The sequence below is a fragment of the Neoarius graeffei genome, chromosome 18, assembly GCF_027579695.1.
Source record: "Neoarius graeffei isolate fNeoGra1 chromosome 18, fNeoGra1.pri, whole genome shotgun sequence".
Lineage (NCBI taxonomy): Eukaryota > Metazoa > Chordata > Actinopteri > Siluriformes > Ariidae > Neoarius > Neoarius graeffei.
In genome coordinates, this window is record NC_083586.1 from 35,599,973 (window position 1) to 35,627,965 (window position 27,993).

The window sequence follows — 27,993 nt, forward strand, 5'->3', positions numbered from 1 at the left end:
CTATCGCCTCACAGCAAGAGAGTCCGGGTTCAATCCCTGTGGCCGGCGAGGGCCTTTCTGTGCGGAGTTTGCATGTTCTCCGCGTGGGTTTCCTCTGGGTGCTCCGGTTTCCCCCACAGTCCAAAGACATGCAGGTTAGGTTAACTGGTGACTCTAAATTGACCATAGGTGTGAGTGTGAATGGTTGTCTGTGTCTATGTGTCAGCCTTGTGATGACCTGGCGACTTGTCCAGGGTGTACCCCGCCTTTCGCCCATAGTCAGCTGGGATAGGCTCTAGCTTGCCTGCGACCCTGTAGAACAGGATAAAGTGGCTACAGATAATGAGATGAGATGAGACAAACAGACTGCACCAAAAACATAACCCCTTTGGTGGAGGTAATAAAAACAGAAAGAAGCCAAATCCATGTATCAATGTTCATTTTTCAAAATGAATTCCATGTTCACTGTAAGCTGTTTTCCAGTTGAAAACATCTTGGCTTAAATATTACACCAAAAAAGCCACCCAAAACCACACTTTTGATGTCTTGTTGGTTTTTATCAGTATGGAAGTAAGGGCGTGTAAAATTTTGCAGGTTGGCGCACACATGTAGGCCTTTCTGCTGCTTCTTCTTCTTCCCATTCTGTCCACTGGAGGGCAACATAGCCTCTTAAAAGCCTTCCAAACAACAAAAAAAAAAATCTCCTAAGAGCGGACCATTCCATCATTCCAAATGGTGCATCCCTTGCTAGTGTCGAGGTTCCCCCTACACACACCCTCCCCAACAGCACACACACACTGAGAGAAGCAGCGTTTTAAGCCTCTCAGCCACAGCACTTTGGGCACAGACACAGTGCGAAGAAGTTCAAGAATGTTACCACGGAGTCCATCATTCAGCCATCGACTCTGCATTGCTGAATGTCTCTGCATTGTTATTATTGTTGAATATTAATGCAGGCTGCATGCTTCTTCTTCTTCTTCTTCTTTTTTTTTGAAAAGTCTGAATAATTTACACCAAGTGTAATGTTCTGCTTACTGGGCATCAGTGATATAATGTTAGCCTAATGTTCTAGTCTGGAAATAAACAACCGGCTTAATATGGATTTCCCCAAAATGAATGAAAGTCATGGCACACTGTGGGAGTGCATGCAAGCTCCAGTCAACCGCTCCAGCGTGGAAACAAACACCACCTGTAGCAATGCGTCAGTATTGACCAAACTTCAAGCCACACGATCTAAAGGTGAGCTCTTTTCCTTTGATCTCATATTTCATAGCAGATTGATATGAAAAGTATGCTGTTTGGGTTTCAAAAATATTCAGACTCATTCTTTAATAACCAATGCTTTGCATGAGTGCATACTTAAGAATCCACAGCTTTGTACATAAAATAACTAATGGTGAGGACAAAAAGGTTCTGGAGACCACCCTGTTTGTGAAACTCTGAAATATTCTGTGAAAAATCTCTATAGCGAATGACTTACCCATTTCCAATGTTAGAATCATCACTCAATCAGTGAACCATTGAGAAACCAATTTCTTTCCTAAGCGTGTGCTTTCAAGTGAAACGTTGTTGGTCATTTCATGCCATGTCCATGAACTGGGGCTGAGTCTAGAATGGTTTTTAGGTTTTGAGAGCCTGTATTCATTTCCTCTTGCGTCAGTGTGCAGCTTAAAATAAAAAGAACAAATTAATTAATGTTCAGCTTTCGACTTGCAGTTTTAATTGCCGTGAATCATATTTGATTTTTTTTTTTTTTTACTACAGTGGTGATTTCCATCCTAAGAACATGGTTTTGTGTTAAAACCCAAATATTTTATGTAGTATCAAAATCCTTATGTCATATGATGACAACACAAATTTTTATTGTTGCTAAGGACTGCGTTTAAACTTCAAAATCTGTATTGTTGGAGTAATATGATTCCTGTTGCTCTCATTTAACAATTTTGGAGTTTGCCATCTAATTTGCAAACCTCCAATTGTTCCCATGAGATGAAATAGCACACCAGCAGCTCTGTTTGTCTATGAATATCTTATTACATATGTTTTTACATATGCAGTTTATAATGCATTTACAATTTTCATTAATTCAGATATGTTGGCTGCTTGAAAAGGATGTAAATGCATCACAATATTGGGAAGATATATTCGAAAGATAATGGAGCTCAATCTGTTGCGCATGAAATGCATGCAATCAATAAACTGGAAGATCCGAAATGTAATGCACATACAGTACGTATGACATTTCAACATTGTCATGGAAACACATACCAAAAAGACTGAAACCAAAACCTTTATTACAGTTTATTTACTTACGTGTACTTACCTATGAGTACATCAATTTATTCAACACACACACACACACACACACACACACACACACTATTTAAACATTTTAAACAAGGTACATTGAATTAAAAAAAAAACCCACAACCAAAATGCTACCAAATGAAATTAATGAATATATATCAATATTGTGCATTCTTAGAAAGAATGGTTCCATCTAGCACCCATCTTGTTCTTCATGACTTTGTGAGAGACCCTTAATACAGAATTTATACAAAACCTTATAATAGATATTTCCTTTTCAGAAAATATTCCAAGGAGAACTTTTTAAGGAAACTTAACCATTCAAAGAATGCTTGGATAAAACCTTTGAGGATAGGAATTTGAAACAAAAAAAGCATGTCTTGCCAAATCACTATCGAATTATTACCAAATCACAGTGAGGTGAAGAGGAACATCAATGGTGTGGTAATGAAGTAGAAACGACTCCAGACTGCAAAAGAACATGAAGATACCTGTGGAAATTCCTCTGTATTCCTGCCATACAGTATGCTCTTATTGCTCTGAAAAGCATTTTATATTGATTCTCAAGCACACTTAAAGATAGACTACCTTTCAGATTTTTCAAGTGTAGGTCATAAAAAGAATTTTCCCTGACACACAATTATTTTTGGTTAGTGGATCAAAAGCTACTGAATTTGAACCACAGAATTCCAATTTTATGTTTAAAAAACAACAACAACAACAAAAAAACAGATCAATTAATGAATTTAAGGCCACGTGGCCCTAAATTCTCCACTATTTTTTCCTGCTTCACCATGACCCAATTCAAGATATATCTCATGCATCACATGGTGGGCTTTCCCTGTTCACACAAGGCATTGTGGGATACAAATTTGAAACAGGAGAGAACAATGGTGGACGTGAGTGTACGAATTAAACATGGAAAAACTGACTACAGTAACGGAAAGCGAGAAGAAAAGACGTTATGTTGCGAAGGAAAGGAAACGCAGGACCAAACTAATAAATATCGGCGGTCAGCAAGCACCTCGGTGTGATCAGCTGTTTGTTTAGTGACAGAATGATGTACAGTAACTGTCAGTGCACGGTCAAAGGTAAACCTGTGCATGTGCACACGGACTTCCTCTGCCTGCTTGACTGCATGAAGCGAGCGATTTCATGCACATTATTTGCTAGAGAATCCCCTCAAATTAAATAACTTCCCAGCCACAGAATGGCCTGATATTTTGTGAGATTTTACAGAAATAAACATATATCACAATGACCAAATTTCAGCACGAACTACATTTCACCAATTCTCTGACATCGAAAGGTCATCTCGCTTTAAATAAAAATCAGGTTTATATTATTACCGAACCTGAACTCATTTAAATCTTGTAAGCATTTGAACAAGCTATGGCAATGTGTACGGATTCTATTCTTATTTACACAAACAATGGACACTAATGCTCACCTCAACCTTCACTTTTCATCCAAATTAAGTCTAGCAAATTGTTACTAAATTGTAAGCACAAGGCTATGCTGGCATTATTACCATTTCAGGATCATATCAATTTTATGAATATTTATCTATAAGTGTTCTCTTATCAAATGCACCATGAAATCGAAGAAGAAGAAAGATCAAACCTGGAATCCCTGAGGGTTCTTCAGACTCTGTCTGGAGGAACCAGCTGGGTGTTTTCCTCTGACAAGTAGAGACCCTTTAGGAAGCTAAGAAACTCACTAAGATCCATTGAAGCTGTTTTTATAGGAATGGTTCATAATTACTACAGTTTTGTCATCATAAATATCATCAGTTGCTGAAATACACAGAGTTACTACAGCCAAAAATATACACATGTTCAGCTCTGTTATATAGCACTTGGATACCTTTGCATTACACTACAATTGTGAGTCTTTCCATTCAAATGGTGTTCATTCGGAGATTTTTGTTGAGTCTCCATGTTTCTTTTTTAAAATTATTACGAAAAACAACTAAAACAACGACATTTCTGTAAAAATGAAAAATTTATTTATGCTAACTAATCATTACATACTGTTTAGGAATAATTGACTTTTGAGTTGGGATGGCACGGTGGTGTAGTGGTTAGCACTGTCACCTCACAGCAAGAAGGTCCTGGGTTCAAGCCCAAAGGCCGGCGAGGGCCTTTCTGTGTGTGGAGTTTGCATGTTCTCCCCGTGTCTGTGTGGGTTTCCTCTGGGTGCTCCGGTTTCCCCCACAATCCAAAGACATGCAGGTTAGGCTAATTGGTGACTCTAAATTGACCGTAGGTGTGAATGTGAGTGTGAATGGTTGTTTGTCTCTATGGCCAAGTTTACATTAGACCGTATCTGTCTCGTTTTCTTCGCGGATGCACTGTCCGTTTACATTAAAACGCCTGGAAACGCCGGGAAACGGGAATCCGCCAGTGTCCACGTATTCAATCTAGATTGTGTCTGGTCCGGTGCTGTGTAAACATTGAGATACGCGGATACGCTGTGTTGAGCTCTAGCTGGCGTCGTCATTGGACAACGTCACTGTGACATCCACCTTCCTGATTCGCTGGCGTTGGTCATGTGACGTGACTGCTGAAAAACGGCGCGGACTTCCGCCTTGTATCACCTTTCATTAAAGAGTATAAAAGTATGAAAATACTGCAAATACTGATGCAAATACTGCCCATTGTGTAGTTATGATTGTCTTTAGGCTTGCCATCCTTCCACTTGCAAGTGGTAAGTGATATGTGCTGGGATCACACACACAGCGGCTCAGTCCCGAATCCCTGCTTGTGCACTACACTCGCGTGCTCTGTGAGCTGCGCAGGGCCGGAGTGCGCACCTTCCAGAGGGCACTCGCTGTTCAGGGCGGAGTGATTTGGAGTGCAGGATGCCTGCGGAGCCGAGTGTATCCGTGTATTGGTGTTGCTGTGTGCACACAAATCGTGTATTGGTGTTGCTATGTGCACACTAATCGTTTTAAAAACGTTAATCTGATGATCCGCTGATACGGTCTAATGTAAACCCCACCTATGTGTCAGCCCTGCGATGATCTGGTGACTTGTCCAGGGTGTACCCCGCCTCTCGCCCATAGTCAGCTGGGATAGGCTCCAGCTTGCCCGCAACCTTGTAGAACAGGATAAGTGGCTACAGATAATGGATGGATGGATGGACTTTTGAGTTGCTGTAGCATGATTTTAGAAAATATACCCTAGTGTCAGAGAAATATTAGGCTGGGGTCCTCCAGCCATAGAATTGGAGTCCTGGTTAAAACTATAAAACATACTCCTGGTGCAACAAAGATAGGCGAGAGAGAGAGAGAGAGAGAGAGAGAGAGAGAGTACACAACACTGATGCATGTCTATGTTATCCAGCGATTAAGAAACAAAACATTGAGCATCTGAACATCTGCGTTAAATGAGAGAAATGTGTTACATACCCTGCCTCTGCCAACACCCTGTTGATAATAATGGAAAATTTGCCTGGTCTCACGAGCACAATCACAGATGTGCAGTGAATTTGGTGTATAAATACACACTCACGTTAGAGACACAAGTTAAATGAGTAGGGCAAAAACATACAAAACAACAAAGCAAGGAGGGAGACATCTGTTTCATATACACAATGGCATATTGCACTGTTAATGGTCTTTGTTTTTGCATGATGAAAAGATCAATGATTGGCTAAATCAGCTGTAGCAAACTGACTGGAATTCTAAAGAGAGAGGGATTTTGATTAATTGTATGTATTTATGAACAAAGTAATAAGAATACATTTCAAACCCAAGATTAATCTTTTCTTTAAGCTTAATTCATAACTCTCCCAATACTTCTTTAATTATTTATTCTATTCTTTATTTATTATTTTATGTTATTCTTTATTCGGTATTCTATTCTATTCTTTTATTTGGCTTTTGCCAATTCTTGTGCATTAACCAAGGCCATGTAATACAAGTCAAGTCAACTTTATTGTCAAATATGCTATACATGCTCGACATACAGCACAGATGAAATTTCAGTCCTTTCTGACCCACGGTGCAAACAGGCAATGCAATAAATAAAATAGAATTACACACACACACACACACACACACACACACACACACACACACACACACACACACATATATATATAAATTGGAGCAAAAGGACATAAAATAAATAGTCAAGGGCACTTGAGGTATAGCAGGTAAACATGAAATAAGCAGTATAAACAATAAACTAACAGCTGTTAAGGTGAGGTAGTGTGGAATAGTGCAAATGAGCGAGGTAAAGTGAAATGTGCAGTCCCTGAGTTCAGTGTGCGAATGAATGTTGAGTGTGTGTGTGTGTGTGTGTGTGTGTGTGTGTGTGTGTGTGTGTGTGTGTGTGTGTGTTGGGGGGGGGACTGTGAGGGTGACATGATGTCAGATGCCGAAGGGGGGGGGGGGGGGCAGGGGGGTGTACGGACAGAATCTGTGGCGGGGGGCAGAGGGGGGAGGAGGGGCAGAACAGGGAGGGAGTTGAGCCTCCTGACCGCCTGGTGAAAGAAACTGTCCTTGAGCCTGCTGGTTTTGGCCTGGAGACGCCGCAGTCTCCTCCCTGACGGCAGCAGACTGAAGAGGCTGTGAGATGGGTGGGTGGGGTCACCAGCAATCCTGATGGCTTTGCGGGTGAGGCAGGAGTTATAGATATCCATAAGAAAAGGGAGAGAGACACCAATGATCCTCTTAGCAGCTCTCACGATGGGCTGCAGAGTCTTGCAGCAGGACACGGTGCAGGCGCCGTACCACACAGTGATGCAGCTGGTCAGAATGTTCTCGATGGTGCCTCTGTAGAATGTGTGCATGATGGGGGCTGGGGCTCTTGCTCTCCTCAGTTTGCGGAGGAAGTACAGATGCTGTTGGGCTTTTTTGGCCAGTGATGTGGTGTTGTTGCTCCAGGACAGGTCTTCAGAGATGTGCACACCCAGAAACTTGGTGCTGCTCACCCTCTCCACTGCAGCACCGTCGATAGTTAGTGGAGCATGCTGGGTGTGCGCTCTCCTGAAGTCCACAACAATCTCCTTCGTCTTCTCCACGTTCAGGCGGAGATTGTTGTCCTTGCACCACATGGCCAAGCAGCTCACCTCACTCCTGTAGATTGTCTCATCGCCATTGTTGATGAGACCCACCACAGTCGTGTCGTCCACAAACTTAATGAAGAGGTTGGAACTGGATGTTGGTGTGCAGTCATGGGTCAGCAGAGTGAAGAGGAGGGGGCTCAGCACACATCCTTGGGGGCCCCCCCATGTTCAGTGTGATGGTGCTGGAGGAGTTGCTGCCAACTCGTACAGCCTGTGGTCTCCCCGTCAGGAAGTCCAGCAGCCAGTTGCACAGGGAGGTGTTGAGTCCCAGCTGGTCCAGTTTATGAATGAGCTGCTGAGGAATGATTGTGTTGAATGCTGAGCTAAAGTCTATGAACAGCATTCTGACGTACGAGTCTTTTGCCTCCAGGTGGGTGAGGGCTGAGTGGAGGGCAGTGGAGATGATGTCATCGGTTGAATGGTTGGACTGATATGCAAACTGGAAAGGGTCCAGGGGAGGGGGGAGGGCAGACTTGATATGCTGCATGACTAGCCGCTTGAAGCACTTAATGAGGATGGGAGTGAGTGCGACCGGGGGGGGGAGTCATTGAAGCAGGAGGGAGACGGCTTCTTTGGGACCGGGATGATGGTGGTGGCTTTGAGGCACATGGGGACAACAGCCTGGCTCAACGAGATGTTGAAGATGTCTGTAAAGATATCTGTGAGCTCCTTGGCACAGTCTCTTAGGACATGACCAGGAATGTCATCAGGACCCGGGGCATTCCATGCGTTTGTCGTCCTGTGAGCTCTCCTCACGCTGTCTGGGGTCAGTGTCAACACCTGGTCGCCGGGAGGTGGTGGGGTCTTCTGTGCCGTGGTGCTGTTGTCTGCCTCAAAGCGAGGGAAGAAGTCGTTCAACTGATTCAGCAGAGAGGCGGAGTTATCACAGGTCTGTGGCGAGGGCTTGTAGTCTGTGATGGTCTGAATCCCCTGCCACAGGTTCCTGGTGTCTCTGCTGTCGTTGAAGTAGTCAGCAATTTTCCTGGAATACTGTCTCTTGGCCACCCTGATGCCTCGTGACAGGTTGGCCCTAGCTGTCCTCAGGCCCACCTCGTCCCCAGCTCTGAAGGCGGCGTTCCAAGCCCTCAGGAGCCTGTGGACTTCGCCTGTCATGAGAAGTACTTACAAATATGAGTATCAAAATAACATTACTTTCATTCCTGATATTAAGCAGAGTATCAGAATCAGAATCTCACTCACTCACTCACCTGTAGGTCAATAGGCTTGTCAGTTGCCAGCCTCTTATGAGGCTGTCTGCATCTATCTTGAGCACACTTCATCCATCTCTCACAGCTTTTGCCAGACAAACAACCATTCACACACACCTATAGGCAATTTAGATAAGCCAGTTAATCTCATCCACATGTCTTTGGACCATGGGAGAAAGCCTTCTGGTGGCACCCAGAGAAAACCCACACAGACATGGGGAGAACATGCAAAATACACACAGATTCTGCTGATGGGGGCATTTCTATCTTGAAAAAGACATTCAGGACAGAAATATAGAGCCCACACCACACCACAAGATGCACACCACTCATCAGCAGAAAATCTCAGAGGTAGAAGGTTTTGCTTAACCCAGTTGAGCATGCATTTCACATCCAGAAGAGAACACTGAAGGGTGGAAGTCCTCAAAACAATCAACAACTTAAAGAAATTGAAACAAAGCATCACAAAAGAAGAATGCAACAGTTTGGTGATGCCAGTTGGTTGCTGATTTGATGCAATTACTGCAAGCAAATATTAAAGCATTTTTTGTGTATATATATATATAAAATTTACCAGCTGGGAGGTCTGTATCGTGAAATACTGTGACCAAGGTCTTGAAAATACTGACCGAGGCCTCTGGGCCGAGGTCAGTATTTTCAAGGCAAAGGTCATGGTATTTCATGATATGGACCGAACTTAAGCTGGTAAATAACATATGTATGTAATAAATAACACAAGTAAATAAATAACACAAGTATGTCTTCCACCTTTTGACCTTCATTTAGGCTTCAACAGAACTTCCCAAAGACACTGAGGTCGTAGGTCATCTTTTTTGTTGTATTTTCTGCCCTTTGCTCCTCAGTAAACTGCTGGATTTGCTCAGCGTTAGCAACAGTTACAGGTTTTCAGCTTTCTCCTGAAATGTTTTCTTTTATTTCATCTTCATCAGGGTAGTAAAACTTGCTTTCGCTGTGAACACTGTCGTTATCGCTATCCATGCTGTAAAATTAATGCTATTATACTGAGAAATGTGAAAATAAAAGTTGACAAAAAATTGCTACCATGTTTGTTGTTGTTGTTGTGAACGAGTGAGTTGCCAAAGGTCCGTAAACAGGATCTGTATCATAGGATTCTGGACCACTCGCGAGCCAATCAGGGCGCACGATTTGATAGAAACCAGACCATGAAAAAAAATGTGTTATTGACAACCCCAAATAAAAAAAATAAAAAAAAAAAGTTGGGACACCATGTTGAAATTGAAATTAAAACTGAAAACAATGATTTATAAATAATCGTTGACCTGTATTGCACTCAAAACAATAAAAAAGCACATTATTTGATGTTTTACCTCATGATTTTTTTTTCAAAATAAACACATTTCAATGTTGATTCTTACAACACATCTATACTATTAATGGAAGGCTGTCTGTCTCTCTGTCTGTTCACCTCACCAAGGCTGGACGCATATACTCAATACTTTGCACATGGATTGATAACAGCCCAGAGGGGCCCAAGACAACATTTATGATTTTCCAAAACATGGGATTAGTGCTAATCCAACACACTATTCATTTCCCTTAGGCTACATGCTCACACTAACACACTGCTAATTTAAGACACTATCATTTCCCATAGGCTATATGCTCATGCTAACACACTGTGTGCAGCCTCAGCTGGGAATCCCCTCCCTGACTTGCCTGAGAGTTTCAATTGTATGGGCCTTTACAATCAGTGTTCCTCGACAGAGGCTTCTGCTAGGGCCAAGTTAACATCACTGAGGAGATGCAGAGAGCGATTTATGTCATTCTGACAGAACACAGTGAAAACATATATCACGTGTCCACTCAGCTCTCCACTGGGCCATTCAGAGGAAATCAGGTTCACGGGCAATAACTACTTGTTTCAAAAAAAGTTGGGACAGTGACGCGTTTACCATTTTATAATGCTGGCACTCCTTCTCACAACACTTTAAAGATGTTCAGAGAATGAAGACACCAATTGATGAAGCATTTCAGGTGTTATTTTGTCTTATTCTTCCTGAAAACAGGTCTTAAGGTGTGCAGAGGGGGCAGGCACCCTCTTCTTCCACAGCCATGCCTTTGTAATGTGTGCAGAATGTGGTTTTGCATTGTCTTGTTGAAATATCCCTGGAAAAGATGTCATCATGAAGGCAAATCTCACTGTACTTTTCTGCATTAATGGTGCCATCACAAATATACAGTGGGGCAAAAAAGTATTTAGTCAGTCACCAATTGTGCAAGTTCTCCCACTCAAAAAGATGAGAGAGGCCTGTAATTTTCATCATAGGTATACCTCAACTATGAGAGACAAAATGAGAAAAAAAATCCAGAAAATCACATTGTCTGTCTGATTTTTAAAGAATTTATTTGCAAATTATGGTGGAAAATAAGTATTTGGTCAGTAACAAAAATTCATCTCAATACTTTGTTATATACCCTTTGTTGGCAATGACAGAGGTCAAACGTTTTCTGTAAGTCTTCACAAGGTTTTCACACACTGTTGCTGGTATTTTGGCCCATTCCTCCATGCAGATCTCCTCTAGAGCAGTGATGTTTTGGGGCTGTCGCTGGGCAACACGGACTTTCAACTCCCTCCAAAGATTTGCAATGGGGTTGAGATCTGGAGACTGGCTAGGCCACTCCAGGACCTTGAAATGCTTCTTACGAAGCCACTCCGTTGCCCGGGCGGTGTGTTTGGGATCATTGTCATGCTGAAAGACCCAGCCACATTTCATCTTCAATGCCCTTGCATTGGAAGGAGGTTTTCACTCAAAATCTCACGATACATGGCCTCATGCTTTCTTTCTTTTACACGGATCAGTTGTCCTGGTCCCTTTGCAGAAAAACAGCCCCAAAGCATGATGTTTCCACCTCTATGCTTCACAGTAGGTATGGTGTTCTTTGGATGCAACTCAGCATTCTTTCTCCTCCAAACACAACAAGTTGAGTTTTTACCAAAAAGTTCTATTTTGGTTTCATCTGACCATATGACATTCTCCCAGTCCTCTTCTGGATCATCCAAATGCTCTCTAGCAAACTTCAGACGGGCCTGGACATGTACTAGCTTAAGCAGGGGGACACGTCTGGCACTGCAGGATTTGAGTCCCTGGTGGCGTAGTGTGTTACTGATGGTAGCCTTTGTTACTTTGGTCCCAGCTCTCTGCAGGTCATTCACTAGGTACCCCTGTGTGGTTCTGGGATTTTTGCTCACTGTTCTTGTGATCATTTTGACCCCACGGGGTGAGATCTTGCGTGGAGCCCCAGATCGAGGGAGATTATCAGTGGTCTTGTATGTCTTCCATTTTCTAATAATTGCTCCCACAGTTGATTTCTTCACACCAAGCTGCTCACCTATTGCAGATTCAGTCTTCCCAGTCTGGTGCAGGTCTACAATTTTGTTTCTGGTGTCCTTTGACAGCTCTTTGGTCTTGGCCATAGTGGAGTTTGGAGTGTGACTGTTTGAGGTTGTGAATAGGTGTCTTTTATACTGATGACGAGTTCAAACAGGTGCCATTAATACAGGTAATGAGTAGAGGACAGAGGAGCCTCTTAAAGAAGTTACAGGTCTGTGAGAGCCAGAAATCTTGCTTGTTTGTAGGTGACCAAATACTTATTTTACCGAGGAATTTACCAATTAATTCATTAAAAATCCTACAATGTGATTTCCTGGATTATTTCCCCCCATTCTGTCTCTCATATTTGAAGTGTACCTATCATGAAAATTACAGGCCTCTCTCATCTTTTTAAGTGGGCGAACTTGCACAGTTGGTGGCTGACTAAATACTTTTTTGCCCCACTGTAAGTTACTTTTGCCAAGGGACTGAGACAACCCCATACCATGACAGACGTTGGCTTTTGGACTTGTTGCTGGTAACAGTCTGGATGGTCTTTTTCATGTTTGGTCCAGTGCACACGACCTCCATTTCTTCCAAAAAATATCTGGAATACTGAATTATCTGACTACACTACACGCTTCCACTGTATGATGGTCCATCCCAGATGCCTCTGAGCCCAGAGAAGACTGGACTTTCTTCTGGACACAGTTAACATAAGGCTTCCTTTTTGCACAGTAAAGTTTTAACTGGTATTTGTGGATGTAACTCATATTGTAGTGCTTGACAAAGGTTTGCCAAAGTAACCCCGAGCCCATGTGTTTATATCAGCTACAGATGAATGACGGTTCTTGACGCAGTGCCATCTGAGGGATCAGAGATCACCGGTGTTCAGCTTAGGCTTGCGTCCTTGCCCTTTATGCACTGAAATTCCTCTAAATTCCTTGAATTGTTTAATGACATTATGCACCACAGAGGGTGCTATCTTTCTTTGAGGAACATTTTTTTTAAACATTTCAATAATTTTCTCACATGTTTTGAAAAAGCGAAGATCCTCTACCTATCTTTGGTCCTCAAAACTAGACCTTTCCTGGATACTGATTTTGTACCAAATCATGATTACAGTCACTTGTTGACATCACCTGTTTCAAATTACATCATTATTTAATTGTTTTACCTCATTACTAGCCCTAAATTGCCCCTCTCCCTACTTTTTTGGAATGTATTGCAGGCCTGAATTGTACAAATGGATGTATATTAACAAATGAAATGAAGTTGACCAGACAAAACATGAAATATCTTGGGTTCATCCTGTTTGCAATGAAATACAAGTCAAAGAAAATTTAGAAATCACTGCTTTCTTTTTTTATTTGCATTTTCCCTACTGTCTCAACTGTTTCTGATTTGGAGTTGTACTTTAAGTCAATCTTTTGAAATACTTATGCTTACCTGAACATTGGGTGATCTGCCACCAAAGGTGCCATATTCTAAGTTGGTTAGAATAAGAATATATCATATCATTGTACGTTGCTCTGGAAAAGAGCATCTGCTAAATGGCATGTAATGTAATGTAATGATTAACATGTTGAGTTATAAATATCAGGAAATGAAAGCAAAATTCAGGTCTAATGTTTTATATTAATCTTTTGATCTCTGCTGTTGTGTAGAGATTGTCCTTGCCGTTCCAGTACTTTCAGAGAGGACTGTATTTCCCCACTGGATAAATTCATTAGCATCTATAGGCATAATATCATGTCAGCATACTCTTAACCTGTTTAAATACAGACAGTAAGTAATTAAAGCATTAAAAATGAGCACATTAAATTGTTTTCCACATCATGGTATTGAGAAAGTTTTGAACTTTGCATACTTTGTGCAACATTACCCACCAAGCTTGGTAATTTGATTCTTACACGTTGGCATAGAGCCTAAATAAACTTGCTTGAAACCATTTAATTGGCATGAAATTACAGCAAGCATTGTTACCTGGTTTAATAAGGCATGTGACATTCGTAATTGCAAACCTAAGCTCTACTGACTGGCATTAATTAAGGAAAAGTGAAAACTGCCAAGCCAACCGAGCTATTATTGGGTAAACTCCCTTTGATTTCATCAATATTGTATCAATTCTGTATAAATTCAAAACTGAGGAGAGAGAGAAGCTGTGTTACTCAGGTCTCTAGCAAGAGATTGAGAAAGAGATTGATGGAATAGCCATTCAATGTGGAGTAACGGTGTTTAAATCATTAAACATGAACATTGGGTACTTCTCAGATGCAGTCACACTCTGAGGGGCGAGAAAACGGGAAGTCAGAGTTGATACTGGTTGCTCAGTTACAGGCTTGTAGCTGATATTTGGAGGGTATTATAGAGTAATTCACAGTTCAAGGACTTGAAAATGAACAAAGTGGAATCTGATAGGGTTGAACGGTGGTGTAGTGGTTAGCATTGTTGCCTTACACAGACTCAAAAACAAGCGTTCTCAGCCCTAATGGTGAAACCAAAGGTTTTGACATCATGTCTGGTATTCTCCAGGGCGACACTGGCACATCTCCTGTTTATTATAATCCTTGACTATGTCCTGCATATCTTCCTTGATAAACATCACAAGAAAGTTCCCCTTATCCACCCTCGGAAACATAGGCGTCACCCCCCATTCTCTTGACCGACCTGGACTATGCAGGCGATCTGTCTATCACAGTTTATACAGTCCAAAATGCAGATCATCTTCATGCATTAGAGGAGGCGGCAGCATGTGTTGATCTGCACTATAATGAAACCAAGACTGAGTTTATTTTCTTCATTCCAGATGCATCAGTAAGCACTTTCTCAGGCAAAGTCTTTAAGTGCGTCAATGATTTTAAGCACCTCAGCTCTTACATCATGAACTCCGTAAAGGACTTTATAACACATAAGGTAGAGGTGTGGGATACTTGCAACAAGCTAAACAAAATCTGGAGAAGCAACCTATCAAATAATATCAAGCCCAACCTCTTCAAAGCAGTTGTACTTCAAATACTGCTTTATGGGTCAGAGACATGGACACTCAGGGCAAAGGAGATTAAAAGGGTTGACGGATGCTACACCAACCTCCTAATGAGAGTATAAAATGTCTCGTGAAAGCAAGGCAACACCCTGGCCCAAATATATGGAGAGCTTCCACCCCTCTCGGTACAGCTTGTGCAATGCAGAGCCCAGTTCACTGGCTACACATTTCAGGCAAAGGGTATAATAATCTCAGACCCCCTTTTATGGAAGCCTTCCAAAGGAAGAACGCTAACGTTTCCTGACACTATTGCAAGGGACACTGTTATAAAGGTGGAAGACCTGCTCATCACAATCGTGTGGAAACGGATTGTTTGGGAAATTGCGGCTGAGGCCACAAGATGATGATAATGATGATGATGATACCTCCCAGCAAGAAGGATCTGGGTTCAAACTTCACAGCGGATTGGGGTCTTTCTGGGTATTTGCATGTTCTCCCTGTGCGTACATCTGTTTCCTACCACAGTCCAAAGACATGAATGGTTGTTCGTCTCTGTGTTCGCCCTGCTATAGATTGGCCACTGTCCAGTTTCCTTGTGACCCTGATGTCTAAGACATAGATAATGGCTGGATGGAACCTGATAAGTCCAGGGAATTCCAGTGAAATGCTCTTTACCAAGGTTTACTATTGGTCTTATGATATACCTCACAATGCTGTTGTATGATGACATGCTAAAGGCAAATCAGGATATAAAGTACTCTCTACATGCCTCAAAGGAAAACTAGTGGTTACTAGGAGATGCAGACATGGATATGAGGAGGAAAATGGTATGAATGAGCTACAGGGTGCTGTATTCAGTTCAAAAAGTCATTATTTACAGAGGAAATGCTATATTCAGAGGTTACACTACCTATGTGTAGTTCACACCCCTGAGGTTGCCAGATTTTATATGAGTTGAAGTGTCCAAGATATGGGTTTTCAGTAGCATTGAACAAGCACTTGGCTTTAAGCCTGGAGAAAAAGGGAAGATATAAAATGTGGACTTACGAAGCAGATGGCATTTTTTTCCTTCTTTGGGAAAAGTAATAATATGTATCATAATAGCAAGAGAAAAATGAAGAATAAATAAAAGACAATGCGATGAAATATGAATGAGAAACTGACAAACATCAAAATGAACATCTAGTAAGAGTCGAATATCTTGCCAATATTTTGCTGAATCAGTTAATCGCTGAAAAATGTATTTAATTTAAAAATAACACACATTGTTCGACTCTATTTAACAAGTTATAAAATAACACTTGATCCAGCACATCCTATTTTGCATTTTGTATATTGTGCAATGACAGTCTGTTGTCTATCAATATTATCTATAATAAAATAACCGCCAACTGCCTGACTAGAGTTTAGTTTGTAGCTGAGAGCCGAATTACGATGTGGACAAGTTCTGTAATAAATTCTCATTATGTACGCATAACTCTGCTCTGAGTACAGCTCAGCATGATTTGTGGTTTCTGAAATTGAAATGCCTGAGAACAATCACAGAAACTGATTACTTCAGTCATTGCTCAGTTGTAATCAGACTGGATATTTCTTCCCGTCACTGTTCACATGATTGCTACTGGCTGCACATGATTGCTGCTGGGTCCCACATCTGTGATAAGGATGATCCAAATTCTCCAAATCACTGATTCACTGTATCAGTAAGTGAAACACAGAGGGAGGCACAAGAGTTCTTTCATTCCAAATAACTAATGTACCATGACATCAGCTTAGGTTATCATGACAATGGAATCAAAACTCAAATGAAATCCCACTGATGCCCAAACGCAATTTCTGACTAGGCTTAATTGTGCTCTGGTATTAAGAAGGTCAAACAATGTTATCCATTACATGACTCTTCCCTCCTTCCTTTTAGAAATGTACTCACTGAGGATCCTCCTCTACTCTCTGATCTTCCTCCTGAGTGTGTTTGGCAACCTGCTGATCATCGTGGTGCTGGTTGTGAACAAGCGTATGCGCACCGTCACAAACTCCTTCCTGCTCTCCCTCGCTGTCAGTGACCTCATGATGGCCGTCTTCTGCATGCCATTCACTCTCATCCCTAATTTGCTGGAGGACTTCATCTTTGGAGCTGGCATGTGCAAGACCGTTGCCTATTTCATGGGTGAGGTGCTCTTCATTTCACCTTTCACTACCTACTGCCTTTCAGGGATTTATGGTGAATATTAGAGAATTTTAATATTATATCTGTTGGCTTAAATATTTTATGGATATAAAAAGTGTACACACCCTGTTAAAATGATAGGTTTTTCTGATGTAAAAAAAATGAGACAATGAAATATATAATTTCAAAACTTTTCCCACCTTTAATGTGACCTATAACCTGTATAATTCAATTGAAAAACAAACAAATCTGTTAGGGAGAAAAACATTAAAAAAAAAAAAACGTACAATAAACTGGTTGCATAAGTGTGCACACCCTTAAACTAATACTTTGTTGAAGCACCTTTTGATTTAATTACAGCATTCAGTCTTTTGGGGTTCACACCTGCCATCAATTAAAATGACTCTGATTAACCCCAAATTAAGTTCAGACATTTACTCAGTTGCATCCTCCAGCAAAAGCCAGCGTTCACAGAGAGCTTACAAAGCGTCAAAGGGAGCTCATTGTTGAAAGGTATCAGTCAGGAGAAGGGGACAAAAACATTTCCACAGCATTAGATATACCATGGAGCACAGTGAAGACCGTCACCAAGAAGTGGAGAAAATATGGGACAACAGTGACATTAGCGAGAACTGGACGTCCCTCCAAAATTGATGAAAAGACAAGACGAAATCTGGTCAGGGAGGCTGCCGAGAGGCCTACAGCAACACTGAAGGAGCTGCAGGAATTTCTGGCAAGTACTGGTTGTGTACTACATGTGACAACAATCTCCCATATTCTACATATGTCTGGACTATGAAGTAGGGTCAAAGAAAAACATCCAGGCCCAGCTAAATTTTGCAAAAAAAATACAAACTCTCCCAAAAGCATGTGGGAAAATGTGTTATGGTCTGACGAAAGCAAGGTTGAACTTTTTGGCCACAATTTCAAAAGGTATGTTTGGCGCAAAAACAACACTGCGCATCACCAAAAGAACCCCATACCCACGGTGAAGCATGGTGGTGGCAGCATCATGTTTTGAGGTTATTTTTCTTCAGCTGGAACAGCGGCTTTAGTCAAGGTGGAGGGAATTATGAACAGTTCTAAATACCAGTCAATTTTGGCCCAAAATCTTCAGGCATCTGCTAGAAAGCTAAAGATGAGGAATTTCATCTTTCAGCATAACAGTGACTCCAAAAAAGTTTTGGAATGGCCCAGCCAGAGCCCAGACCTAAATCCAATTGAAAATCTGTGGGGTGACCTGAAGAGGGCTGTGCACAAGAGATGCCCTCGCAATCTGACAGATTTGGAGCGCTTTTGCAAGAAAGAATGGGCAAATATTGCCAAGTCTAGATGTGGCAGGCTGATAGACTCCGACCCAAAAAGACTGAATGCTGTAATTAAATCAAAAGGTGCTTCAACAAAATATTAGTTTAAGGGTGTGCACACTTATGCGACCAGCTTATTGTACATTTTTTATTTTTTATGTTTTTCCCCCAACAGATTTGTTTGTTTTTCAATTGAATTGTACAGGTTATAGGTCACATTAAAGGTGGGAAAAGTTTTGAAATTATTTATCGTGGTCTCATTTTTTTACATTAAAAAAAACCTATCATTTTAATGGGGTGTGTACAATTTTTTTAACCAGTGTGTGTGTGTGTGTGTGTGTGTGTGTGTGTGTGTATATATATATATATATATATATATATATATATATATATATATATATATATTTATTTATTACACACACACACACACACACACACACACACACACACACACACACACCGGTGTGGGTGTATATATATAAGCACAAATTGGGTTTTGCTGTAAAAATAAATCTTTATTTGAAAGACTCATTTTAAGGGGAAAATCAGCATCCCTTTTTGAACATTATTCCAGTTATACCAGGAAAGACATATTTACAGGTTAAAGCATTATAATAATATTACTACTACCGCTGCTAATAATACAGTATATATTTGTTTTCTGCTTTGTAAAGTCTAAAGTTGAAGTACTGTAAGAGTTGTGAGAAAAGGCACAGACTGTAACCCCGACCCTAACTCTACTTTAACCTTTCAAACTGTTTATACAAATTGAGTTGAATAAATTTTCCACTGTGAGGCCATGCTGACAAAGTAGACAAAGTACTTTCACTGAAGAGACAACATTAGGAAAATTAAAGTATTTGATAGCAAAGGCAAAAAAATGTTGGGAAAACCCAAGTAATGAAAGGCCAAGATATGGTGGAGCAGTGGAGGATAAGTTGTTAGGGCTTTGAGCTACTCACCAGAAGGTTGTGAGTTCAAACCCCAGCACTTCATCCCAGCTGCCACTGTTGGGCTCTTGAGAAGAATTATATTCTGCACAATTATATCCTGTCTTAATTGTAAGTCACACTAGTCTGCAAAATAAATATAAATATGTGAGTGAAGGTGTCACAAAAAAGCTTGATAGCTGAGACAACAAATGTTAGATAGATGGACAATGAGCAAGACAGAAGAAGAAAATCTAAGAGTCTGGAGTGTTTGGTAGTAATGGAGAAACTCAAATGAAGTGAAATTATCGAGGGCTTTATAAATAAGAAGGAGATTTTGGCTAATATGGTTTTGGGATAAGGTGTTGATAAGAATCCAGACTTTTGAATTCTGGATAGTTTGAAGCTTGTGGGGTCACCTGGAGCTGTTTTGTGTAAATATAATCCAGGCTTCTTGGATGAGAGATTGTGCAGCAGAATATGAGCGATAAAATCTGTTTATTAATATTACAAAATACGCTGTTATTAGCATGCAGCTAAATTGATTCTTGTGAGTAAATAGACTTGCCTCAGATTTCACTAATATGATAATAAACAGGGATTAAATTGGGATTTAGATAATATTTTATATGTTTCTTCACTGAGGTCCTAATTTAACTAAGTACAAATAATTGGCAAGACCTTCAGTTGTCAGTCTTCCTTGTTTAACAGCTTTGCCATCAAATTAATATCCAAAATATCTCCAATTCTTTTTTGGCAAAGACATATAATTCCATAAATGTATTTAAAGCTAGACCGCCTTTCAGATTTTTCAAGTGTAGGTCATAAAAAGAATTTTCCCTGACACCCAATTACCCACATCTCAAGGGGTTATCCTCAAAATAAATAAATAAATAAATAAATAAATAAATAGATTTTTGTTTAGTGGACCAAAAGCTCCTGAATTCAAATCACAGACATCCAATTTTATTAGTTAAAAAAAAGAACAATTAATGAATTTAGGGCCATATGGCCCTAAATTCTCTGCTATTTTTTCCTGCTTCACCATGACCCAATTCAAGATACTATCTCATGCATCACGTGGTGGGCTTTCCCTGTTTGCGCAAGACATTGTGGGATACAAATTTGAAACAGGAGAGAAAAATGGAGGACATGAGTGTGCGAATGAAATGTGAATGACCAACTACAGTAACCAAAAGCGAGAAGAAAAGACGTTATGTTGCAAAGGAAAAGAAATGCAGGACCAAACTAATAAATATCGGCAGTCAGCGAGCACCTCGGTGTGATCAGCTGTTTGTTTAGCAAAAGAATGATGTAATTGTCAGTGTACGGTCAAAGGTAAACATGCGCATGTGCACACGGACTTCCTCTGTTTGCTTGACTGCGTGAAGCGAGTGATTTCATGCACATTATTTGCTAGGGAATCCTCTCAAATTAAATAACTTCCCAGCCACAGAATGGCCTGTTTTTTTGAGACATTACAGAAATAAACATATTACAATGACTAAATTTCAGAGGGAACTAAATTTCACCGATTTTATGAAATCAAAAGGCCGTCTAGCTTTAAACCATCACCATTAGTGCTATTATTATGCCATTTACCTTTCCATGAAATTATTGTACCTGACCTTCACTCCAAGTTTATCTCTGATACTAAACCATGACAATGACCTGATGACGATGACCTGATGATGACGACAATGACCTGATGAAGATGATGATGACCTGATGAAGATGACGATGACCTGATGATGATGACCTGATGATGATGATGATGACCTGATGATGATGATGACCTGATGATGATGACGATGACCTGATGATGATGACGATGGCCTGATGATGATGACGATGGCCTGATGATGATGATGATGATGATGATGACCTGATGATGATTACCTGATGATGATTACAATGACCTGGGGCCACATTACAGAAACTTCCTAAGTGTAAAATCCTATCTTATCTTAAGTTAGGATGGCATTTAGGAGTTTGGGTATTACAGAAGGAGGTTTCCTAACTTAACTTAAGAAGAAATCCTATCTTATCTTAAGATAGGAATTTAGCCATTACAGAACCATCCTAAGTTAGGAATATCTTAAGTAAGGATGCCAAAGTTACAAGGCCATACACTCTGTCCTAAAATTCAAATTTTCAACTGTCAGTAACTGAAAAAATGGCAGCAGCACTGCTAGTAGGTCTGTATGAGGATGAAGAGACAAGAAATTTAATGGTTGAAAGGCTACTGAGACCACATAATGACATGTTGAATTTTTCGGATCGTGTTTTGATGTCTTTTTATCACCTGCCAAGACATTTAATTTTGAATTTGGTGGAGGAGTACACTCCTGACCGCTGACACTATTTCAGCAACCTCCTGCCACTTTTTTTTCCTTTACTTGGGATGTTAAACTCGCCGAAAATTCCCAAACAAGGTTGACTTCCTCTCGTCCACCGCCACAACTAAAGCCTCCAGCTCGTCATGCGCAAAATTAAATGCCCTCCGCTTCTTTTCTGTCATTTTTGTCAGCTTTTCTGAAGACTTTCTAGGTCTTTTCACCTATAACGGTTTAGGTCGTTACAAAGTAATTATCTCGTGCACATTCGAAGTGGCAGAAACAGACACGACCAATCGAAAAAATCACTCTGACAGAACAGTTAGGGTTTCCTAACTTAAGATATGATAGGAGGCCAAAGATAAGATAGGAAACGGCCAGCAACTTAGGAATTGTTTCTGTAATAGGAAGTTAGGATTTTTCCTATCTTTGAGTTCCTATCTTAAGTTAGGACGAGTGGTTAGGATTTTTTCTGTAATACGCCCCCTGATGAAGATGATGATGACCTGATGATGATGATGATGATGACTTGATGACGAATACCTGATGATGATGACGATGACCTGATGATGATTACCTGATGATGACAATGACCTGATGAGATGATGACCAGGGGCCACATTACAGAAACTTCCTAAGTGTAAAATCCTATCTTATCTTAAGTTAGGAAGGCATTTAGGAGTTTTGGTATTACAGAAGGAGGGTTCCTAACTTAACTTAGGAAGAAATCCTATCTTATCTTAAGATAGGAATTTAGCCATTACAGAACCATCCTAAGTTAGGAATATCTTAAGTAAGGATGCCTAAGTTACAAGGCCATACACTCTGTCCTAAAATTCAAATTTTCAACTGCCAGTAACTGAAAAAAAATCACAGCAGCACTGCTAGAAGGTCTGTATGAGGATGAAGAGAAAAGAAATTTAATGGTTGAAAGGCTACTGAGACCACATAATGACATGTTGAATTTTTCGGATCATGTTTTGATGTCTTTTTATCGCCTGCCAAGACATTTAATTTTGAATTTGGTGGAGGAGTTGCGTCCAGCCCTGGAAGACCCACAAGGAGACATGGAGCCTTGCCTGTGGTGATGCAGGTAACAAATGCTCTGCGTTTTTTTGCCAAGGGTGACTTCCAGACTGAGGTTGCAAGCCTGTCTTCGATGTCACAGCCATGTATTTCAAGGAATCTCATGGAAGGCCATCTGCAGTCTCGCACCTAACTACATACAGTTTCCACGTGGAGAAGAGCTGCAGCGGATTAAGGAGGAGTTTTTAAGGCAGAGTGGGATGCCAGGGGTAATTGGGCTTGTTGATGGGTCTTTATTCCCTATCAAAGCCCCAAGCGGTCCAACTGAGCCAGCATATGTATGCCATAAGGGATACCACGCCATCAATGTTCAGGCCATTGGAGACCAAAAGGTTTCTAGGTCTTTTCACCTATAACGGTTTAGGTCGTTACAAAGTAATTATCTCGTGCACATTCGAAGTGGCAGAAACAGACATGACCAATCGAAAAAATCACTCTGACAGAACAGTTAGGGTTTCCTAACTTAAGATATGATAGGAGGCCAAAGATAAGATAGGAAACGGCCAGCAACTTAGGAATTGTTTCTGTAATAGGAAGTTAGGATTTTTCCTATCTTTGAGTTCCTATCTTAAGTTAGGACGAGTGGTTAGGATTTTTTCTGTAATACGCCCCCTGATGAAGATGATGATGACCTGATGATGATGATGATGATGACTTGATGACGAATACCTGATGATGATGACGATGACCTGATGATGATTACCTGATGATGACAATGACCTGATGAGATGATGACCAGGGGCCACATTACAGAAACTTCCTAAGTGTAAAATCCTATCTTATCTTAAGTTAGGAAGGCATTTAGGAGTTTTGGTATTACAGAAGGAGGGTTCCTAACTTAACTTAGGAAGAAATCCTATCTTATCTTAAGATAGGAATTTAGCCATTACAGAACCATCCTAAGTTAGGAATATCTTAAGTAAGGATGCCTAAGTTACAAGGCCATACACTCTGTCCTAAAATTCAAATTTTCAACTGCCAGTAACTGAAAAAAAAATCACAGCAGCACTGCTAGAAGGTCTGTATGAGGATGAAGAGAAAAGAAATTTAATGGTTGAAAGGCTACTGAGACCACATAATGACATGTTGAATTTTTCGGATCATGTTTTGATGTCTTTTTATCGCCTGCCAAGACATTTAATTTTGAATTTGGTGGAGGAGTTGCGTCCAGCCCTGGAAAGACCCACAAGGAGACATGGAGCCTTGCCTGTGGTGATGCAGGTAACAAATGCTCTGCGTTTTTTTGCCAAGGGTGACTTCCAGACTGAGGTTGCAAGCCTGTCTTCGATGTCACAGCCATGTATTTCAAGGAATCTCATGGAAGGCCATCTGCAGTCTCGCACCTAACTACATACAGTTTCCACGTGGAGAAGAGCTGCAGCGGATTAAGGAGGAGTTTTTAAGGCAGAGTGGGATGCCAGGGGTAATTGGGCTTGTTGATGGGTCTTTATTCCCTATCAAAGCCCCAAGCGGTCCAACTGAGCCAGCATATGTATGCCATAAGGGATACCACGCCATCAATGTTCAGGCCATTGGAGACCAAAAGGTTTCTAGGTCTTTTCACCTATAACGGTTTAGGTCGTTACAAAGTAATTATCTCGTGCACATTCGAAGTGGCAGAAACAGACACGACCAATCGAAAAAATCACTCTGACAGAACAGTTAGGATTTCCTAACTTAAGATATGATAGGAGGCCAAAGATAAGATAGGAAACGGCCAGCAACTTAGGAATTGTTTCTGTAATAGGAAGTTAGGATTTTTCCTATCTGAGTTCCTATCTTAAGTTAGGACGAGCGGTTAGGATTTTTTCTGTAATACGCCCCCTGATGATGATGACCTCATGATGATGATAATGACCTGATGATGACGATGACCTGATGATGATGACGACAATAACCTGATGACGATGACCTGATGATGATAACAATGACCTGATGATGATAACGATGACGGCGATTATTTTTTATTTCATACCACTAAATTCTAGATTTGGAAATCTGTAACGAGACCATTGGTAATCTCATTTGTAAGATAATTTCCATTGCATATAATCATAGAGTTATACTAGTAAGCCTTGTCTTCATTGCATGCTGTTGGGATTTTGATCCCTCTTACACTGTTTTCTATGAGCTAGCAACTGTTACTATTTCAGGTGTTGTGGACTATACTATTTTCTCTGCATGAGTATGTTTTGTGGGCTGAGAAACTAATAATGTATGATGGGTTGTCATACACTTCTTTGTTTGGTATGGAGTGAAAATATAGCTTTATTCTGTCGGCAGCAAATTACACCCAGGCCTAACAAAAAGGTTCCCATAGCAATATTTCCTCAACACTGAATATGATCATGAAACACTAATTCAGAATTAAGTACTCACACTAGGCATACCTTATAGTTCTCTGCCTCTAGTCATTAAAGAGAACTTTTTGATGAGGGCTGAATTTGAATCACTAATGCATACCTCATGGAATGTCAGACCTCTGGGCTTAATTATCAATTCATTTACAATATAAAGATCAATTTGAATGCAGGGTTATTATTCCTACTATTATTAGGGCCCGAGCCCTATGGGCGAAGGCCCTATTGTTCTTGTAAGAGTTCACTATTATTATTCTTCCGTCTTCTTCTTCTTCTTCTTCTTTATTTTTCTCCGCTGTTGGGCCATTTTCGGGGCGCTTGCCATGGGCGAAAACGCATGAAATTTGGCACCAGTTCCGAGAATTGCCACCGCTACTCAGAACCAAAAGCCCAAACTTGGCCGGGGCTCAGGGCCTCTATAGCGCCCCCAAAGTCGTTGTGATTTTGGCCTCCCGCATTAAGGTGCCTGGTTGCCATGTAGTTTGTAGTAGTGGCATGCAATTTGGTACGCATATGTATCTCACTAAGCCGGACAAAAATGCAATGCCAATGCATTAGCCACGCCCAACAGGAAGTGAGGTAATTTCACTTTTGTGCAAAATGCATGGCAACGAAGACGGCGCAACTCCTCCTAGACCGTTCATAGGAATGTCACCAAAATTGATACACATCATCTACAGACATGGCTGACAAAAGTTACAATTTGGCACCAGTTCCGAGAATTGCCACCGCTACTCAGAACCAAAAGCCCAAACTTGGCCAGGGCTCAGGGCCTCTATAGCGCCCCCAAAGTCGTTGTGATTTTGGCCTCCCGCATTAAGGTGCCTGGTTGCCATGTAGTTTGTAGTAGTGGCATGCAATTTGGTACGCATATGTATCTCACTAAGCCGGACAAAAATGCAATGCCAATGCATTAGCCACGCCCAACAGGAAGTGAGGTAATTTCACTTTTGTGCAAAATGCATGGCAACGAAGACGGCGCAACTCCTCCTAGACCGTTCATAGGAATGTCACCAAAATTGATACACATCATCTACAGACATGGCTGACAAAAGTTACTAAATACGTTTCACGTTGGATAAACCGTTCAGAAGTTATACGTCAATCAATTTTCAATGCAACATTTTACATGCTTAAAAATTCATAACAAATCTTCTACTTGCACAAAACTGCTCATACTTCACACACAAATCACTCACTGGGCTTCTGACATGTTACCCAATTTCTGTGATGTTTCGCCACTGGGGGCGCTATTTTTGGGCAAAAAATACAATCTTTCCTCAAATTTGGTCAAACTTCACGGCCACCCTCTTCCTACCTCCCATGTCATGTATACCACATTTTGGGAATTTTCGTCCATGGGGGGCGCTGTTTTTGGCCGACGCAATTGCTCCAAAACGGGTTTTTGGTAAATAATTCCATAATGCTTTTCCTTCACACCACTACCTTGTGATGGTGCGTTGCTGTTGTAGACACTTATTTTTCCAACTCATAATCGCTCATGTTCAGCATAGCGCCACCTACTGACATGGGAAAAACCACAAGATTTATTCTTCAAAAATCTATATCTCATCTTCTATTTACTCAATTGTCATCAAACTTCATACGCAAACTCTTCATAGCTCACCTGACATGTACGCCAAATTTTGTGCACTTTCGCCCCTGGGGGTGCTGGTTATGGCAGAAATGATATTGCAGCTTCTGATTTGTCAAACTTGGCAAGCAAACTCTTTACAAGACCCTTATTGGGGCGCTTGCCATGGTCGACAACGCACGAAATTTGGCTCCTTTTTCTTTGACTGCCACCGCTACTGAGAACCAGAAGCCCAGATCCAGGCGGGCCTCAGGGCCTCTATAGCGCCCCCTAACTCGTTGTGATTTTGGCCTCCCGCATTAAGGTGCCTGGTTGCCATGTAGTTTGTAGTAGTGGCATGCCATTTGGTACGCATATGTATCTCACTAAGCCGGACAAAAATGTAATGCCAATGCATTAGCCACGCCCAACAGGAAGTGAGGTAATTTCACTTTTGTGCGCAATGCATGGCCACGAAGACGGCGCAACTCCTCCTCGACCGTTCATAGGAATGTCACCAAAATTGATACACATCATCTACAGACATGGCTGACAAAAGTTACTAAATACGTTTCACGTAGCATAAACCGTTCAGAAGTTATACATCAATCAATTTTCAATGCAAAATTTTACATGCTTAAAAATTCATAACAAATCTAATTGCTCAAAACTGCTCATACTTCACACGCAAATCACTCATTGGGCTTCTGACATGTTACCCAATTTCTGTGATATTTCGCCACTGGGGGCGCTATTTTTGGGCAAAAGATCCAATCTTTCCTCAAATTTGGTCAAACTTCACGGCCACCCTCTTCCTACCTCCCATGCCATATCTACCACATTTTGGGAATTTTCGTCCATGGGGGGCGCTGTTTTTGGCCGACGCAATTGCTCCAACACGGGTTTTTGGTAAATAATTCCATTATGCTTTTCCTTCACACCACTACCTTGTGATAGTGCGTTGCTGTTGTAGACACTTATTTCTCCAACTCATAATCGCTCATGTACAGCATAGCGCCACCTACTGACATGGGAAAAACCAAAAAATTTATTCTTCAAACATCTATATCTCATCTTCTATTTACTCAATTGTCATCAAACTTCATACGCAAACTCTTCATAGCTCACCTGACATGTACGCCAAATTTTGTGCACTTTCGCCCCTGGGGGTGCTGGTTATGGCAGAAATGATATTGCAGCTTCTGATTTGTCAAACTTGGCAAACAAACTCTTTACAAGACCCTTATTGGGGCGCTTGCCATGGTCGACAACGCATGACATTTGGCTCCTTTTTCTTAGACTGCCACCGCTACTGACAACCAGAAG

The 27,993-nt window shown here is 41.0% G+C and overlaps 1 protein-coding gene across 1 annotated transcript in view; it reads left to right on the forward strand.

The window, feature by feature from the left end:
- Nucleotides 1-836: 836 nt before the first annotated feature.
- Nucleotides 837-27,993, forward strand: part of cckbra (cholecystokinin B receptor a) — a 63,588-nt gene continuing 36,431 nt past the window's right edge. Inside the window, exons 1-2 of the mRNA XM_060899501.1 lie at nucleotides 837-1,218; nucleotides 16,828-17,076. Of these exons, the coding sequence (XP_060755484.1) occupies nucleotides 1,077-1,218; nucleotides 16,828-17,076 (391 nt within the window). The 5' untranslated portion in view covers nucleotides 837-1,076. The remainder of the gene's footprint in view (nucleotides 1,219-16,827; nucleotides 17,077-27,993) is intronic.